Source organism: Pagrus major, chromosome 8, assembly GCF_040436345.1.
Source record: "Pagrus major chromosome 8, Pma_NU_1.0".
Classification (NCBI taxonomy): domain Eukaryota; kingdom Metazoa; phylum Chordata; class Actinopteri; order Spariformes; family Sparidae; genus Pagrus; species Pagrus major.
Window position 1 is genome coordinate 33,598,795 of NC_133222.1, and position 19,732 is coordinate 33,618,526.

General features: G+C 38.7%; 2 protein-coding genes across 2 annotated transcripts; both read right to left on the reverse strand.

Annotated features, from left to right (window-relative positions):
* Positions 1 to 503: 503 nt before the first annotated feature.
* LOC141000728 (cytochrome P450 2D15-like) lies at positions 504 to 8,080 on the reverse strand. Its single transcript, XM_073471528.1, has 11 exons — positions 7,883 to 8,080; positions 6,967 to 7,129; positions 5,896 to 6,060; positions 5,573 to 5,733; positions 5,350 to 5,418; positions 4,022 to 4,126; positions 3,754 to 3,892; positions 2,424 to 2,509; positions 2,172 to 2,273; positions 1,632 to 1,773; positions 504 to 1,520 (listed from the first exon to the last, which is right to left on the reverse strand). Exons 1-11 carry the CDS (start codon positions 8,045 to 8,047, stop codon positions 1,342 to 1,344), a joined length of 1,476 nt encoding a protein of 491 aa, XP_073327629.1. The 5' UTR covers positions 8,048 to 8,080; the 3' UTR covers positions 504 to 1,341.
* A 1,501-nt stretch (positions 8,081 to 9,581) lies between these two features.
* Positions 9,582 to 19,656, reverse strand: LOC141000729 (cytochrome P450 2B4-like). Its single transcript, XM_073471529.1, has 11 exons — positions 19,480 to 19,656; positions 17,396 to 17,558; positions 15,578 to 15,730; positions 15,265 to 15,425; positions 14,473 to 14,541; positions 14,163 to 14,267; positions 13,904 to 14,042; positions 13,562 to 13,647; positions 13,219 to 13,320; positions 12,684 to 12,825; positions 9,582 to 12,554 (listed from the first exon to the last, which is right to left on the reverse strand). Exons 1-11 carry the CDS (start codon positions 19,639 to 19,641, stop codon positions 12,367 to 12,369), a joined length of 1,470 nt encoding a protein of 489 aa, XP_073327630.1. The 5' UTR covers positions 19,642 to 19,656; the 3' UTR covers positions 9,582 to 12,366.
* Positions 19,657 to 19,732: the final 76 nt, after the last annotated feature.

Genomic DNA, 19,732 nt, shown 5'->3' on the forward strand with positions numbered 1-19,732 from the left:
GACAAAATATACTAATACATTTGATGAGCTTTGGTGAGCTTATTTTTCTACTTTATATACTTTGGTGTAGTGTAACCTTTAACAAGAGTCATATTATACAACATCATTAGATGTTTTGAATGTAAAATCAAACTAGTAACTACAGCTGTCAGATGTAATATCATACATTACCTTAGTTGAGTAAAAAGTAGAATATTTACCTGAGTGTAGTAGAAATATAGCATTAAATGGAAATACTCAAGTAAAGGTCAAGTATCTCAAACTTGTACATAAGTACAGCACTTGCGTAAATGTATTTAATAATGAGCGACTCTATGATGTTTCCTTTAGTGACACCAAAATGTACGATTGCAACACAAGTTATATCAAAATCTAATAGGCAGAGTTCGATTGAATCTATTAGACACATTGAAGCTCCTCAGAGGATGAACAACATTTTGATTTCTTATAGAGGCATTTTTTTCAACTCATCTTTGTTGAGCAGGTGACAAAGTTACACGTGATTTGATGTTTCACAACTTATTTATTTGACAAAAAGTGACATTGGGAACATTGTGTAACATGTTTTATGATAATCATAAAATCTGGTTGAAAGTTGGTCTAAGTTTATAGTTTCATATGATAAGATATAATCTATCATGTATATTTGAAACTGTTACAATTAGCAGCATTGTTGCATTCAATTACAGGGGTTTATGTAAATTATTCTGTGTCCCCTATGATGTTTAACAGCTGCACATATTCAGTTTTTGACACTTGGGGGCAGCAGAAACAAATTGTAATCACAACATTGACATATTATGACCCTTTAAGTTGATACTGCAAACTTGTTGCTCAACTGTTCAATCAAGGTAATGATGATGAGATGTTGCTTATCTAAACCTAAGGCAGCTACTGAGCAGCATTAGCACTCATTTTGAGTCATATGTCAAGTCCAATATTCAATCTTCTTTTAGCATTTTTTTATTCTCTACCAACCCCTGAGGAAAATATCTCTTTAATAGCTAAATGGATAACTGTGTTCACTTGCTAGTTGCTAACTTTAGCTCTTTTCCTTCTGGTGCTGGACAGGTAAACTGGAGTGATGAGAGCTGTGACAGTGAAGCAAACAGGAAAGTCGTGGGCTGTAAAACCAAAACAACAAGCTGAAAGACACAATAAAGCTCTCAGACGTACCTTTTCACGTACACAAAGTCACTTTGATCACTTGTTCATATAATTTAATGATTAGTGCACCTTTAAACAAAAACAGGTTTTATATTGAAAGGTTTAATTTTGCTCAATGTTTCCGTGAGCTTATTACAGTCTTCAGGTAATCTCTGTCTCAATAGCTTTTCTAGTTTATCTGAGTTGGACCTTCATGGAATAAGGTTTTGGGGTCTGGGTCGTTCCATAAACAGGAGTGAAGTCGGGCTCTCCTGCATCCTCAGGCCAGATGAACTTGAACCTCCTCAGCAGAGTCACCAGGATGAGGAAGAGCTCCATACGAGCCAGACCCTCTCCGAGACACATACGAGGACCTGCGGGTTAAAATACTCGCTTATTTTCTATGACCTTATGTTATTTCCAAAAGCAAACCTCCCATCAGTCATTTAGTCTCATCTCTTAAAGTAATGATCATTTTCACCCACCTGTAGAGAAAGGCATGAAGGCCTCTGGCTTCACAAACTCTCCCTTCTCATCGAGGAAGTTTTCAGGGTTGAATTCGTGGGCAGATTTCCACTGTCCCTCCTCATACAACACTGAGGACAGATTGGGGATGATAGTGGTTCCCTGAAGAACACAAGAACAAGATGAGAGGATGTCTATTAAAATGTGAACAAAGAATAATGACTTTCACACCACTGTGGATTCACTGTCCTTTGCTTGTACATAGAAACCCCTGGGTTCAATCTGGAAGCCTGAGAAACAAGAGTGTGTAATCAGTGTTGGCCGATAAGTAATACTGCCTTTAAAAATCCTTTTAAATCCCCAGACAAGGGGAGGACATGCACATAAACTGTATTTTATATCTACAGTATCTGTGTTCTGTGTGTGTGTTGCATGAAGCGACTACAATTGTCATTTTGTTGTCCAACCCTGTGTTATTTGATGACTAAATTACTTAAATACCTTGAAATGAAGACTTTTCTGTATTTTTTATTAAGACACAAACTATATGTTTTACTCACCCTGGGAATGGAGTATCCCATTAACTCTGTGTCTTTAGTGGTGCAGTGGAAAACACTGAGAGGGACTGTGTTTGCCATCCTCTGGCTCTCATGGATGACAGCCTGCATCACAGAGACAGCTGTTAGACACTCTATCATTTCAGATATATATAAGATAAGTGAGATTTTACATTTCACCACTTTTTGAGCGAAAGGAGACAAAAGATAAAAAATAGACATGCAAATATGAATATGACCCCGTCATCCTTTCACCTGCACATAGGGCATCCTGTGTCTGTCTTCAAAACTGACTTGATCCTTCCCATCCAGAACTTTGTCTATTTCCTGCTGACAACGCTCTGAGGAGTGCAGAGATAAACAGAGAGTGAGACAGTTCACAGCAGGAGAGAACAATGCAAGGTTTTTCTCAGTTTATGTGCTACATGGCAGCTTGCAAAAGAAAAGTGTGAATCTTTCAAATTATTTCTAGAAATGACAAACAGATGTTTCCCTAAAAACAGCCACACACTGTGTTGTCTGAGGCTGAAGAAAAGGCTTGAAAAGGATGAATAGTCTAGAGGTAAACCCATTATGTACTCAAGTAAAAGTGCAGATACAGACAAAAAGAAGAAGAAAAAAGATTCTGGTAAAAGTAGAAGTACTAATTCAACTTCTTTACTCAAGTATAAAATAAGAACGTACAGGCTCTGAAATGCAAGTATAAAAGTCAAAAGTTTCCTTCTGAAGGACATTCAACCAGCCATTTCTGTGCAAAGCTAACTGAAGCTCACGTCATATTAATACAATTAGAAGACCATTAAACTTAGAGGTAGAATCAGTAGGATTTGTCCAAGCTAAACACAGCAGAAAGATAGCTGGTTGTTGAGTCTCATTCCCAGGATGTCAAATACTGACTTTTTGGGTTTGTTGCATAGCAACAAAGTGAGAAAATCCAGAAAAATCCAGAAAATCCAGCTACAGGGTCTCTGCAGATACGAGACACCACACCTTTTCTCCCCATTCCAGTCTCCCTGTCTGTCTGTTTCTGTCTTTTACGTCGTTTCGCCTTGCTACGTCTGCTGTGCGTGATATGCACTGATAGGCTGAAATCAGTCAAAATGAAAAATAATCCATAATTCCCCTCAACTGCATTCAAACTAAAGCCTTGTTTTGAAAATGTGAGGAGTAGAAAGTGCAGATATTTGTATTAGAACGTAGGGAGGAAAAGAATCCTGAAAAAAAATCTACTTAAATACAGTAACAAAGTCTTTGTACTTTGTTACTTCCCACCTCTGGTTACCATGCCAACATTTGCTAAACACAAAGTACAAGGCTGATGGGATGTCATTAGTTTTGCAGGTATTTAGTGATCAATGAAACAATGGAACAATTTTAGCATGACTTTTGTGCTTGATGTATAGTCAGGGTTGTTCTAATGATGACTGACTCAGAATCACAAACCTCTGTACAAAAAGTAATCATTCAGTAATTGTTGAAATATCTCAACAATTACTGAATGATTACTTTTTGTACAGAGGAGTCTGGTGGAGTTACTGGCTTGCAGACTGTTAGTAACTGACAGATGACAGAGAGACAGACATACCCTGTACGTGTGGATAATTCATTAGATAGAGGAAGGCAGCGAGCAGGGTGTTGGCAGTCGTGTCAGTCCCAGCAAAGTGAAGATCCAAAAGAAATGCACAAAGCTGGTCTTCAGAAAATGACGAGCCATCATCTCCTCTCTTTGCAGGCAGACAACAGAGAGAAAGACAAAGTAAACACTCTTCATTCTGTCACCTCCGAGGCGGGTTCAAGGTACACAGCAGCTGCTCTGAACAGAATTCTTCTTATTAACAAAAAGACACACACACCTTATCCATTTCATCCAGGTAGCTGTCTATGAAATGCCGCGGCTTACCAGGAACTCTGGACTTTTTGTTCTCAGCCAACATCTCCAAACGTCTTTCATGTGCAATCTGGTGAGAAAAAAGTTGTGGTGATATAAACAGGTTCACCAAGTTTTAGAAAGATTCTTAAACACATGTTGAGGTTAGGGTTTCTCATGGGCAAGTCTATTTAACATGGAGTAAGGCTTTATTTCCTAGGTTTATTGGATGGTGTCAGTGCAGAAGCAGACAGGAAATGGCAGAGAGAAGATTATGCCACACAAACCAAACAAGCGACGGTTGCAACCATGCAGCTGCGCTGTAACAGATGTTAATGGCTTCATAGCAAAAACAATTTCACACAGGTATTTTTAGTCCATGGTACTATAATGTTCAAGGCCCTGTCTCACAATTGTATTGCAACCCTTCACCTCATCATGGCACTGTGACTGTAGCTCCACTTAACTGTTGTGACATGTTGCAAAGTCCCTTCATTTTACTGCAGATGCTGCGTCACAATGAATCATCCATCATTCTCCATGTATCACCCTGCTAACAACTTTACTAAAGTTTATATTCATCCATCTTTCCTTCACTAATTATTTGTTCCCTTCTTTATTCCCTAAGTCTTTCCTTACTCATTTTTTAGCCGTGCTTGTAGCTGCATGAAATATTTAAACATCTACTATATGGACTGGTAGAAAAGTCAATGGAGACATTTGGGATTCCCAGACAATGTTTCCAAATGACTTTTGTGATCTTTTGAGGTTTTAATTATTTCAGACTTTTGGCCAACTGTTGGATAAATTTCATGAGATTTGGCACAGACATTCATGTTCACCTCTAAATGAATTGTAATCACTTTGGTCACCCTATAACTTTTCATCAGGTCAAAAGTGCCATTCCTCTAATGCTTTCCTTCATAACCAAATACTGCATAGGCTACATAGACAGTAAATTTAGATTTGCAAAACTCTCATAAGATTTGTATGCCATTACTTGGTTAAGGGGGGGGGGGATATCAGGGTTTGAGTTAAATGACCACTCTTCGAGATCATTGAGTTCTGGAGTTACCATCTACATACGACTACCAAATACTTGCAAAACTATATTACCATCAGCCTAAGCTGCACTAGTGCTAATTATCTAGAGTTAGCATGCTAACATATTTAGCTAATATGCTAAGCTTGTCATTGTGAGCATGTAAAGGCTGATCATCATCTTTGCAACATTTAACCTAGTTATAAACAGCCTCACTGCTATTAATCAAACCCATAAGCCACAATCTCTGGTGAGTGACATGAATGACAGACCTTGAACATCTTAAATGCTTTCTGGAAGGGCAGTGGGAGGTTGCGCACCATCGGTATCGAATCATAAATCTGTATTGGAGAGAAAAATGTAAAATAAGTTTTAACATGCCTTTAAGTGTTCTGAGCATTGTATAGGTAAATCTAAGAGGTAAAAGTTCAACAGAAAGCAAAGTCTTAGTGAGCAAGTGCTATGAGTGGTTTTCTGGTCAAACATGTGACTCACCAAACCCCAGCGGCTGTTGATTATTTTGGAGGTCTCATGAAAAAGACTGACAAAAAAATTCATGAACTCATCGTCATAGTCAAACTGCTTCGCGAACAGAACTTGGCAGATGATGTTGGAGGCTGCGTTGTGGAACATCAGATGGGGGCTCATGGGCTTACCTGGTAAAATAAAATGAAGGAAAAAAAAGATGTTATAAAGATGTTGGCTTCTGGATTTTTGGTTTTCAGCACAGACTTCAAAAGATCCATTTCTGAATCCTGAAGTTCTCCTTAATATGTATGTTTAGCCATACTTGTATCACGTTTGCAGAGCGGACGTACCAACACTCTGCTCCAGTATTTTTAAGATGCGTTGTATCTCTCCCAGGATCCTCTCCTCCATGGACTGTTTCCCCAGGCCGAAGTTTCTGAGGGTCATCAGACCAAAGCGTCGCTGCTCTCTCCAGGCAGGGTTATAATCTGCTAGAATCACTCCAGGAGCATCAGCTGCACGCAAAAAGGGTCAAGGCAGTACTTAGAAGGAGAAGTGCATTGGTTTTCATGTCATGTATAATGGCATATCAGTCATATTTTACTTTTGATTCTTTAAGTAAATTTTGCTGATCATACTGCTGTTAATACTCAAGTAAAAGGTCTGAAAACTACTTCCACTACTTGCTACCACCAGATGGTGCCAAAACCTTTAAAACCTAATATGAAGCGAGTTTGAGAGTATTTATGTTAATAATTATTTCTCTGTGAGAAAAAACAGACTTTCCACTCCAGTCCTGTTTGATTTTATATGTTCCTCATGATGGATTCATTCTCTGAATACTCAGCACACAATGGAGGTGTCACAACACATAATGTATCTTAGGAATGACTGATGTTTTAAAACTTTTTCCAACATGTATTTTTTGTTAGAAGGAGGGTGTTTTTCAGATTACTCAGTGGTAGAAAGTAACCAGTAGACATTTACTCAAGCTCTTAAGTAATTGTCTTAGCTTGAGTATTTCCACTTGATAGTACTGTGAACTTCTCCGCGACTTCCATTTAAAGGGAAATTTGACAACATTATATTCTATTTGACAGCTGCTGCTTAACACAATTCATTAGGAACGATAATATATATGCGTTAGGCACTCTCACGTGTGCCATTCTGATTAAAAAGTACTCAACCCTACCTGCTCAAGTACAGTTTTTTCAGTTTTCTGTTCTTTGTACTTTTACTCCATTAAAAAAATGAATGCAAGTAATGGAGTATTTTTCCACTGCAGAATCTAAAGTTTTACTCTGGAAAAGAAAACTCTGTTCGACAAAACTGATCAAGCATCAGAGCAGAACTTGGACACGATCACTGACTCTGTTGTCCTTAGTTGAACCTGAACCATCCGTCAAATGTCTGCTCTGTACCTTTCACTTGTACAGCATGATTGACCATTTGGTCTTGTGGTCTGCCAGAGAAGTCAGCAGCTTTGTTGACCAGTGCTTCTTTCAAAGCCTGCAGCCCATTGATGACGACTGCTGGCCTGGGACCGATGAAAATGCTGTAGACGTTGCCATAGCGTTTGGCCAACTGAGGACAGAGACACAGTATTATTGTTACTGGGGCTTAAGTGACTGACCTTTAATCAGGGCAATCACCAGACACTGAACTGCGTAAATTATTACCAAGTTATTATAGGTAGGAGTCGTAATAGCTTTAAAATGAGTCTCATTATTTATAAGCAGCTATTACTGAAAAATACACTTTGATAGATATTTCTTACCTAATAGATTGAGCTACTTCACTTTAAAATACATTCATTCCTCTGGATTTCACACTGTTAAATCAATGTTTCTGGTCATTTTAGGTGAAGACAGACAGGCCGGATAGTTAGCAAGTTTTTCAACCCCTAACTCAAAACTGCAAAATAGAGATCATGCAAATCATGCTCAGATGAAAAAATAACATTTCCTTTTAGATTAAAAGAATGGGTCACTCCATAGAATTTTACCCACGTAGGTTATTAAATCTTACATAATGCACCGCTAATTGAATTCAGTACATAAATACAGTGAATAGTATTTCCTCTTCAGAATCAGAATCAGAATACTTTATTAATCCCCGGGGGGGAAGTTGTTTTTGTTCCAGATGCTCCGTGCAAAGTAGAAATAGAAATATAGCATGAATGGAAACAAGAGATAAAGATAAAGATATAGATAAAATAGTAAAGTAGACAATAAAATAAAATAGTAAAGTAGACAATCTCAAGTGTTCAATGACCACTCCAAGTATTTACAGAGTGGTCTACAGAGTATTTTACTTGATAACATTATTCAACTTCACCCTCTCCAGATCTGCCAGGGGGTTCTCCAGATTGAGCTCCAGCAGGTTTCCAAAGATGGGGATGGGTTGGGGGCCTGGAGGGAAATTTTTGGCCCTGCTGGTTGGAAAGAGGACCAGGACGAGCAGAACTCCCACAGCCAAGAGTAGAACCACAGATGCAAACATGATGAAGTTTTGTTTCTGGTGAACTTACACTCTCCTCTGCCTGTATATTAGCTTTAGAAACACAACCTTTGCACAGTCATGTGGCCTGCAGAGTTGTTGCATCATGTTTTTCAATTGTTAACCAGTGATTTGATCTATTTATCCACAGTAGCCAGTACACAACAGTCTGGTCATCACAGTTATCAGTGCATTTAACGACAGGTAACACAGCTCAAATTTTAGAGACACTCCTCCTCAGTGTCATCTGATGTGAGAGACTTGTACTCCTAATGTTGAAATGACCCTCTGAATGTCCAGCGCACAGTGGAGGGATGACATAACACATACAGTATAGCACCTTGAAACACCTCACAACCACTGATTTTAAAACTTTGTCTGGCCTCATAATCAGTCAACAGTCATCTACTAGACATGTCTTTCATCATAGCTGCATTGTTCTCTACTGTATACTCCACTGACACTGGCAGATTGAAGTAGCATTATATTCAAACTGTGTTTATCCAATTAGCGTTGTTTCAGTTGTGAATAACTTGTAAGAATAAGTTTCTATCTATCTATCTATCTATCTATCTATCTATCTATCAGATGAACAACACAATTTAAGTTATTCTTACACTTTACTACACTGAAGTGCAGTAAAACAATATCCTTAAATGGCCCAAAGGAAGACCTGAGCTTCAGTCAGAGAACGACAGAGGCCTTTTCCTCCATCTGATTTGGGAATTATATATTCTTTTCTTCCCAAGATTAAAGCAGCCAAACTGTGTAAACATTTAAATGGTCTACAGAATCTAACTATATTGTGTTGAGACTCACAAACCCAATTATAAATGTGGCCCATACAGTAAGGGTGATTAGACACAAGGGTGAAGTAATTACAAGAGAGCTTTTAAAAGATAGCAAAGGCTATCTGTTTTAAAAGACCCAGTTCATGACATCTTGTCAGCACCATGGGCAGCTACACACAAAACTCCCTCAGTTCACCTGCATAAAGCTTCCTACATCCCAGATACACAGTTATCACTGAGGGGAGCAGTGTCAGTCTGCAGTGGGTGGTGAGTGGCTGCTATGACCATATCAGTTAATGGGTTAAAGCAGTTTATCAACACGTGGCTGTTAACAATGCTACTTAGAAAACAATGTTGTAACTTTTAGATTTTGTGACTTGGAACTTTAACACGCTTTTTATTTTTTTTACTATACATACTTCTTACTTTGTATACATGTGTTAGATAGGTTCCCTTTACTTTGTCTTTCTTATTGACTGTTTAAGAAAGAAGAAAAAACAGAGAGAAGTTAAGTGCCGACCTTCATGGTTAGCTCAAATATGCAATACATCCTGCAGATATTTTTCATCCCTCTGCCAAATGTAGTTTTAAACAATGTAGGATGTGGAACATGTTTGCTCAAGATGTACTTCACCTGTGCAGTATAATGCAATCCATTAGAGCAGACCTACAGTAAAACTACAGTACCGTTATGAAGTTTGTTTGATGTATGAAGTGTTTTTAAATGTATTTATCTGTACAAAGCCTTTCAAAGTTTGTAAGGTTTTTATTGACACTCTCAGAGAGGTATTGATTCTACTATGTGGTCCCTTTTCAGGTCATAACCAACTCTTTCAGTGTGTAATTAAGACCTCTGCCACTGTCACTGTCACTCCACAGTGCAATATATTTATTCATATTGTCAAAAGTAGTAGTTTTGCAATTTTTTTTTTTTTTAACTAATAAATGCATACCATTGAAATACTATTACAATGCTATGTTTACCCTGTTAAACAAAGAATGTCACACATCAGCCTCAGGACAGACAAAACTGGCCAGAATGACCTTCATCATTTCAATCCCACATAAATCAATTACACATCAATACATGTCATGGAATACCTTACTAATCAGTAAGTATACATATCAAACAGTACAATTTGAATACACATGTCAGCACTACATATACATATTAAAGAATATAATTTGAATACATAAGCAATTACAGTGGTAGACATATCAAAGCATGTACTTTAACGGGATCTACATACACAAATAATACAGTGTACCCTCTAATTAGTGCGACAAAAAGGAGCATAAATCTGTTTTATGATGTATTTTTACACTCTATGGTTAAGGTTTGGTTAGGTTTGGGTACAAAAACAACTTGATTTGGTTTAGGGAAAGACTGTAGTTTGGGTTTGAGTAAGTACACAGTTAAAGCTGCTGTAAGTATCATCGTTTTGTTTAATTTCCTGTCCGTTAAGAAGTTAGCAATCCCACATGCAAGCTCCATAAAGAGGTGGTCCTGGCACCACATGAACGCACAGCGCCTCTTTATGGAGTTCTCCGTTCTGATTGGATAAAGTGTGTAGGGATACCAGAAAATGTGTGAGCTGGAGGAGACAAGACATGGGGTTAGTGACTAATCACTCTATAACAGTGATGACTGTCGGAATATAGAGGTATTCTTTTTTTTAAAAGTCACATACAGCAGCTTTAAGGGTTAGAGAATGATCCTGATTTGAGGCACTTGCTGAGATGACTGACACTGTTGTTCTTCCTGAAGAGGTCATTCTAGAGTACATGATTCCTTTCTTCTCACTCTCTGTGGACTTCGTCCTTTGTCATCTTCTGTTGCTGCCTTGATTTTACAACATCCAAAGCTCAGTTGTTCTTACTCTCACAAACCCCAAACCTTCCCATGCCATATTCAAATATCTGTCTTCTCAATATAACGGGTATGATTTTCTTCAGCATAATTGTGCAGAGGTTGTCTAGTTTCTCAAAAGAAAGTGATAAGTGAATCGATATCTTAGTGAATAAAGTTTAACCAACTTTTTCTGAAATCTTGGAGCATTCAAACATTGTCTCGCACCAAATTCAGGCAGCAGAGTGTAATAATTAACTTTCATGTGGTATTCTTACACGTGTCATTACAACAAGTGAGTGTCCCACAATTTTCATCGAACCATATGACCTAGATCATAACATGAATGTTAAATATTCACTTTTGTTACGTCATGCAAACAAACGTGCACTCAAGATCACAGAGACGTGATAACCCTACTTGCTATCTTCATATGTCTGTACTTTTTCAAACAGAAAACACGCGTTTTATATTGTGATATTTAGATAACAACTGGAAATTAAATGTAATATAGCAGACAGCAAGTGGGCTGTATGTAGCGAGGGTCATTTACCTTGATAAGCCAGCTCCAACTTCATGAATCAACAGTTCCTCATCCATGACGCAGCATTTTTACCATGAATGTCAGGAATACATAGAAACAGGGTTGCTGACAAAAGTTCAATGCCTTAAAAAACACTGCAGCCAGTTCCAGTGAATGGCTTTATGTTAGAAGTAAACAGAGTTACTGGGGCAAAGATAGATACGTACTGGTTCTTAAAACTAGCTACTGATGTTATAAAGAGATGTGTTTGTTGTTCTTCTTGCTATGAAGAGGTAGCTGAAGAGGCTTGGTTGTTTTTTTGCAGCATGTTGTCAATGTTGGCAACAACTGCTCAGCTTAAGATGTTGGTAGCTTGTTGTTTTAGCTAGCATTTTAACAGCTGATGGCTTTTGCTGCTGATATTATAGACAGAGGTGTATATGGGTGATTGCTGAAGGTAAGGTAGCTGAGGTGGATGGTTGGTTTGTTTTCCAGTGCCTGAGGCAGCTCGATAGGTAGCTTAACATGTTCTTACCTGGCTACTGTTAGCTTCTGTTCTTCTTGCTTGCTAATGTAATGTAACTGAGGAATATGGTTTGGTTTGTTGTGTCATTGGTCAAGCAGCACGCGACCAGTGAAGGCAGCATGCTAGGAAGCTGTTTGTTGTTAATGATGCTAGCTTGTTATGAACATTTGCTTCAGAGGGCTGCTTTGGTTGTGTTAGCGCAGGTCACGAGGAGACTGCTGAGCTCTGGTGAGCCTTCTGTGTGTTGTTGACCAAACACTGTTTGTAAAAAGGGTGCCCACCTGGTGACGACCTTGTAGTCTAGCCTGCACTTTTATACTCATGCACAGCTCCATTTTGAAACCATTTTCTTTGGTATGACTGTTAGGGGATATGCTTCATGAGAAGTTTCTCATACAGTATGAAGTGATGAAAAGATTTGAATAGGCAGCCTTGACAGTAACCCTACTGAGGCTGCGTATTCAAATCATTGTATTTTAGCCTCAGTAGATGCAACGATGGCCCTTAGTGTATCGTACATGCCATTACGGGTGGCACAAACAGCCCTCTATTGTTTTCATCGTATTTGTTCCCATCTGCTAGTGTTGATCTGGATTAACCTCCACTGCTTCTGCTGTGTGTCCACAGACTGCATTACTCAGTTGCTCTGGGTTCGATCTTCATGCGATAAGGTTTGGGAGTCAGAGTAACCCCATAGACTGGTGTGTAGTCTGGCTCTCCTGCATCCTCAGGCCAGGTGAACTTAAACTTCCTAAGCAGCGTCACCGTGATGAGGAAGAGCTCCATGCGAGCCAGACCCTCTCCAAGACACATACGAGGACCTGAGAAACGAAAAAGACCTCAAAAGTCATCTACAACAGTTTGGTTAGACACACCCTGTGTGCATGCCACTGCAGGCCTGATATACAATGAGACCTATGCTGCGTTGTTTTGTTATCATGCCCTCATACCTGCGGAGAAAGGCATGAAAGCCTCAGGTTTAACAAACTCTCCCTGGTCGTTGAGGAAATTTTCAGGGTTGAATTCATGAGGAAATTTCCACTCTCCCTCCTCATTCATCAAAGATGTCATGTTAGGGATGATCAGCGTACCCTGAGGAGAACATTAAGAAGAAAGGACAAAGAGGAGGGCAGGAAACATTTGTAAGAGGTAAGCCTTACTTAAACTATGGAAGGTAATGTTTTAGCCCTTATTTATGTATGGTGCAAACACAATGTTTAGAGGATCTGCTGCCTACATTGACAGCAGCTTAACTGTGTTCTTACAATCAGTGAAATCAAGTAAATCATGATGTGCAGAAATAGGCAGAAAGGTCACATTCCACTTTGTTCCCTGCAGACTCATCTTACCTTACCTCCAATTGCAGCACTGGTACAAGTAGCTTTTTTTCCACATACAGCCATAAAGCACAGTAAAGTTTCTTTCTCCAACACTTCACTATACTGTCACTATGCTAAACACTATTAAACACCAGGTGCTTCTTACTCTGGGAATGGAATATCCCATGAGCTCTGTGTCTTTAGTCGTACAGTGAGGAACGCTGAGTGGGACAGTGTTGGCTACCCTCTGCACTTCATGGATCACAGCCTGGATGGAGAGAGATTTAAACAACATGTTCTTATTTATATATTTTCCTTTATATGACCTGGGGCAGAAGACAAACAAGGCAGGCTCTCAGGAGCTCAGCCATGAGAAAGCAGACCAATAAACTTGCACTTTTATGAATGATCCCTGAAATTTAGCAGATTTTGTGTCATGTGCTAACAAATAAGCCACTCAGACAGATGTGAACACATGAATTAAAAGTGAAATCTGACTGATGATATACCTGCATGTAAGGCATATTGTGTCTGTCGTTAAAAGTGGCCTTTTCCTTCCCTTCCAACACCGTGTCTATCTCCTGTTGACAACGCTCTGTGAGGTACAGCAGGGGGAGGGGGCAGAAGAGTATAATAATGTTAGCAACACCTTGTTTTCATTACACAGTAAAAAAAAAAAGTGACATTGAAAAAGTCCTGATAAATCGTGTGAGAAAGGAGCCGAATGTGAAGATGCAGCAGAGGAAGAGCTGCTGGTGTGTCAGGATCTCATGTCAGGAGAGGTGACACTCACTCAGCTGACACTGGTGAACATACACAATCTACATGAAGTTGTTCATGTGGAGGCATACCCTGTATGTGTGGGTGGCCCATGAGGTAGAGGAAACCAGTGAGCAGGGTGTTGGAGGTTGTGTCAGTCCCAGCAAAGTGAAGATCCAGAGCATACATAGACAGTTGACCTTCTGAGAATGAAGAACCGTCATCGCCTCTCTAGACAGAGGAGAAGACAACACACGTTAAATGAAACAATACCTTACTGATGAACACACATGTACACTACGGGGTGTGAAAAGACTCAGCTCACTTCGACACACACACACACACACCCACCTTATCCATTTCATCAAAATAGCAATCAACAAAGTCTCGTGGCTCCCCAGGGACTCTGGTGCTCTTGTGCTCGGCCAAAAGACGTTTGGCAATTTTCTGACAAGTCTGAAATACATAAGTGAACATTCATAACATGAACTTTCATTTTTTTCAGCTGACAAACTGCAGATGTATCAGTTGTCATTGTATATGTGCAGTAAGAGAAAAAAAAATGTTCATGTTTAATCATCAATATATATTTTTTTTTTCTGGCTTATTTCATAATTTATTGTAAATATTTACAATGAATCTCCAGGCCCAGTAAACATACCTCAACATTCTTAAAGGCCTTCATGAAGGGCAGTGGCAGGCTCCGAATCAAGGGGAAAGAGTCATACAGCTGTAGAAAAAAAAAAAGAAAAAGTTAATTGATTAGTTTGCAAGCCAAACACATTAGCATATTAGCATTGTCATTGTCAGCATGCCAAAGTTAGCATTCAGCTCAGAGCACCATTGTGCCTAATTTCATCAGCCAATATTGGCGTATCGCACACACATCCGTATTGGTGAACATGCTGTCGCTATCGGCTGATACGAAAACCTTTTGGTTTTAAAGAACAAAGTGCAGATTTATAATTATTACATACCAAGTGAATTTTACTGTTTCAGTTCACTGATGTCATTTTAGACAATTATGTTTATTGTTAAATTCTATAATATATTGTCTCCATTTCAAGTGTTTCATAACCACATTGAAGGGATCACTGCAAAAACTGTGTGTATATTGGCCAATTTTTAACTCCAAAAACTGCACATCGGTCGGGCTCTACACACGAGTGAATCCTCAGCAGTACAGCCTCCTTGCATTACGAAATACTGGAGGAAAACTACACAGACATCTTATTTACAGCACTTAATGTATGTAAACATTCCATTCACTAGCCTAATACAAAAACTGTTGTCTGCAAATTCATCCTGCTCTCTTCCCATGGGTGCTGCAATTGTTTTGTGACATCAGACCAACTGTTCCTTCATGAGGCCGAGTAGATGGCTTTGCCACAATGTTTACAAGCAGGAAGTCAGAAAGCCAGAGTTTCTACCACAAAAACATGCTTTGACTCACCATGGCCCATGGTCCATTGGCTATCTTGGCATTCTCAGTGAAGCACTGTACAATTGTTTTGATGAACATGTCGTCGTACTCGTAGCGTGTACCAAACAGAACCTGGCAGATGATGTTGGAGGACGCATTATGAAACATAACTTGAGGAGACAAGGTTGAGCCTGTGAAAGATGTCATATAGACTGAAGTGAGACAAAGCATTGTACCAGACTATAAAGGAACTTTAAACAAATAAGAGCACAATGCAAAAATCTACATGGCAATAACTCTCATGAAAGAGTGAAAAGAAAGTGTCAGGAAGCTAATACCATACCAATGCTCTTTTCCAGTGTCTTAATGACGTATTGTATCTCTCCATGAATCCTCTCCTCCATGGAATCCTTCCCCAGACCGAAGTTCCTCAACGTCATCAAGGCAAAGCGACGATGCTCCTTCCAACTAGAGCCATAATCCGCCAGAATCACTCCTGCAACAGGTGCAGTGACACAAAGAGCATACAGTGCGAGCTTACAGGAAATATAATGTCATATTTTATCAAAATATTCTACTGTGATCATCAATGTGCTATTCCAGAGCTCGTATACTTTCTGGCCTGTGTTATTGTTTACTCTCTGCGGTATCTTTATGTAATTTCTTTATCTACTTTCAATCCTGAGCCATTGCTATATTGGAAACTGCCATTATAAGAAGCTGACTACTGCCATCCCCCTACCACTGGTTTGGCTGCTGAGAAAAAAAACTTTTGTGCTATGAAAAACTTTTTATTCTTTTTTTCTTGATGTACTTAGTGTAGATTTAATAAGAAGAATGCACCAGACAAGACATATACTGTGTGTTGACTTAGTTAATAAGGTGAAATCTCTTCTGCAAAAAAATTGAAATATTGAATCCATGTATTTGTTCTTATTTTTTCTCTTTAATTTCAACACTGTTCTGTGTGTATGTGTCTTTATTGGGCGATGGAATTACAGCTGTTTTTGACTGATTTATTTATCTATCTATCATGTCATTTCTACCTTCCTCTGTAGTCTCTTCTTATTTTGGGGCTGGGGAAATAGGATTCACACTGTTTTCGTGCAGGAACAAACAATACACTATATATGTAGATATACTGTATGTACTGTAGGCGAACACTATATTGTCTTGTGGCTGCTATACAGTGTGCATTTTTAAAGGAGCATAAAAGCAGCAATCTGATGTAATCCTACGCTCACAAATTAAAAAGTACTCTGAAAAGTTGTGGATCCAGACATTCTGGCAGCCAGACGCTCATTGTTATGCCAGGCAGGTGCTCCCCGTGTCCATGTGTTGAATGAAATCTCATTAAGAGTTGCAGGGGCTGGAAAAGTTTAGCAGCCTGCTTTCCAAGAAACCCTTCCTCACTGACGATGAATATTAACACATGATTAATTAGTTTCTATCTGCACACATTCAGACCAGTTTAATGACTGATTAACTGCCTGGTTGGATGTTATGGTTTTGATATGTAGATGTGTGGATGAAGACGTTTTAGTTTATTTCAGACACTTAAAGACAGCGAGTGGTACAAATAAAGGTATATTTGTTAATTAATGCTACTTCCATTGCTTTATATGTACATGTAATTTCATGTTATTCTTTTAAATGTGCTGTAATCTTTATATGTATTGTTTTTATATACTGTATGTTGGTATCAGGGCGTCATTGCAAGAAAGGGCTTAAAGAGAGGAGACAGTTACAGACCCGCCTTCTTTCTTCTGGCAAACTGAATAGTATACTGAACACAAAAACATGTCCGAAGGTGAACCCATGAACAGACTTTAACCCTTGCCTTTGTTTGGTTCCCATACATACACTCCATGCGTAGAAAGAGACACATGACCAACATACTCTATATACCAGGGATCAACCACAACGTTTAAATAGTAGTAATAAAGGAGACAGATTACCAGTATTCAAACCAATATATATATATATGCATAACAAATGAAAGTAAGTCAGAATTTCGAGACACTTACACTTTAATTAAGTATTTCCATTTTACTTCCACTGCATTTTGAAGTAAAGAGTACTTTTTACTCCACTAAATTTATTTGACAAATCAAGTTACTCATTACTGATTCAGATAATCTGAATATTGGATCAGTGTTACCTTTCCTCTGGGTGGTGTCATTGACAAACAGGTCTTGGGGTCGTCCGGCAAACTCATTGGACCTGGTCATGAGAGCCTCCTTCATGGCCTGCAACCCATTGATGACAACAGCTGGCTTGGAACCGATGTACAGACTGTAGACGTTTCCATGAGTCTTCCTCAGCTGGGAAAAGATAACGTCAGTGTCTGGGATACATTTATATTACATAGCTTGTAATACCTGTATCACTCTTTAAAGGTGCAATTCACTGTAATCACATCTGCTTATTTTGCTTAGTTCATATCTTCAGTCTTAGTTCAGTTTTGATTGTCTCAAAGGGAGATTTGACTTGCACCATTTCAAAACCACAGCGGAAAAATAGCAGCACACACACTTCAAAACTTGAACGATATATATATATCGGTTGTACGTTAGTGGAAAGAATCAGAGCAAACAAAACTCCAGACTACTTATTTATCTATTATCTCAAACAACTGTGTTTTAGCTTATCAACCTCATCAAAAACAGCATGACTGATAACGTATAACAATAGGTGAGGGTTGAAACACCAATCAGCAATGAGCATACGTAACTGATAAACTGATAAAGATCCATCTGTGAATGAGCCGCCCATACATAACCTTGCTTTACTGAAGGAGGTGTCCACAGTGATAAGAAACAACAATGTATAATATTACAAGCTAAAAGATAATAAGTATGTGAAATGTGAGCCTGGAAACATATAGCGAGATATAGCAAGTTGCATTGTGGGTAACATAGGTTTTCAAATGCAAGAATGTGTGGAATAAAAAGGTGCATTGATTTTGATCAGTTCTTTTGAAACTGTCCATAATAAGTTCAACAGTGTTATAAGAGTGCCATGAGAGACGTGGACTGCTTTTCAAAACCTGGTGCCTAAATTACCCACAATGCAATTTAGCCACTGAGTGACATCACCGGAGGATTTTTTTTACTTTTTCACATGTACTCCCCTGTAAACACACTTAATGTGTAAAATGCATTCCTTTAAAGGTGCATTATGTGGAATGGGGAAGAAATATTAATCAGAAGAGAAAATCTTCACTGACTGACTTTTTTATCCCTAAACAAACTAAATAAACAAACTCTCTTTGTTTTCATGACTGAATAAACTGTATAAACAAACTGACCTTAAAGGACAACACAGCTTCATACTGTTTTGCTTTGTGTATATTTGGCGGACACTGCCACCTTTCTAGCTTCAAACAGTGTTCTGGGACCTTATTTTCCTCTGAGAACAGCTTGTTTATTCAGTTATGGAGAAAATAAATATTTCCTAGTTTGTATTATTGCCTCATTAATATTCTAAATGTTAAAATTCTGAGTTTGAATTCATTCTCCAAAACTGCATAGAGCCCATTTAAGGTAACAAGTATCAGATGACATTATGGAGGCCTTCTGGTACGCAGCACTGTGATGTATGATTGTATGGGGTTTAAGTTGGAAAACGCCCAGTGTGTTTGGCCCTTGTTGTTAGTTGGCTCTAGTCCAAGATGACGGGCAGTCAACTGTATACAGACATCCACAATATGTTATGTAATCACATGAAAACCGTAGTGGAGCTGGTTTGAGTGACCCTTGTCCTTAGAGTATATCATTGCAAAGTACAAGTACAAACACTTCAGTGGCTTCCACGTGTGTTTTTTATTTAATGCTTAGGTTAAATTCATGCTCTAAAAATGCAGTGGCACAGCAACCTTTTCAAACTATTAGTGTCGGAGAAAGCAGGACACTGTTCCCACAAATTTAAGTATTTAACCTTTTAGGCACAATTAAAGTGCTAATAATAGTACCTGCATTGATGCCGTAACAATTTATCGCATTAGAAGAGCAACATTAAAAATATAAAAGTATGCAGGTTTTGTTTCTTTCAACATTACACAACTATATGGCGATAGCTATGTTGATATGATGTTATCCTCTCTTCTTGACAATAATTGTAAATCAAGAATTCAACACCAGCTGTGTAATGTAATGTGTGAGAATAACAATAATAAAGAAAATTAAAAAAAAAAAAAAAAAAAAAAAAGAAGAGCAACATCATTCATTTCAGTGTTTTTCTTACCCTCTCAAAGTCCTTCAAGGGGTTTTCTAGGCTCAACTCCAAAATGTTCCCCAGTATTGGCAGGATGATCGGTCCCGGTGGAAAGTTTTTGGGCCTCCATGATTTGAGGAGAAGGAGGATAACGAAAACGCAGACCCAGAGCAGGACGATTGAGGCGATCATGGTGGAATGGACTGAAGTGACTGCAGAGGCAGGCTGATGAACTTTGCTTGAGGTGCAGCTCATCTCTTAGCCCTGCCTCCTCTCCTCTGGC

What these genes read in the sequence shown, in the direction of transcription:
- LOC141000729 (XM_073471529.1), bottom strand. Translation starts at nt 19,641, where the DNA reads ATGATCGCCTCAATCGTCCTGCTCTGGGTCTGCGTTTTCGTTATCCTC. An exon ending in GACACTGGAAAAGAGCATTG is followed by an intron (nt 15,426 to 15,577) that starts GTATGGTATTAG and finishes CATCTTTCACAG; the next exon opens with GCTCAACCTTGTCTCCTCAA. An exon ending in ATTTTGATGAAATGGATAAG is followed by an intron (nt 14,043 to 14,162) that starts GTGGGTGTGTGT and finishes TCCTCTGTCTAG; the next exon opens with AGAGGCGATGACGGTTCTTC.
- LOC141000728 (XM_073471528.1), bottom strand. Translation starts at nt 8,047, where the DNA reads ATGTTTGCATCTGTGGTTCTACTCTTGGCTGTGGGAGTTCTGCTCGTC. An exon ending in AATACTGGAGCAGAGTGTTG is followed by an intron (nt 5,734 to 5,895) that starts GTACGTCCGCTC and finishes TTATTTTACCAG; the next exon opens with GTAAGCCCATGAGCCCCCAT. An exon ending in TGGGATACTCCATTCCCAGG is followed by an intron (nt 1,774 to 2,171) that starts GTGAGTAAAACA and finishes TGTGTTCTTCAG; the next exon opens with GGAACCACTATCATCCCCAA.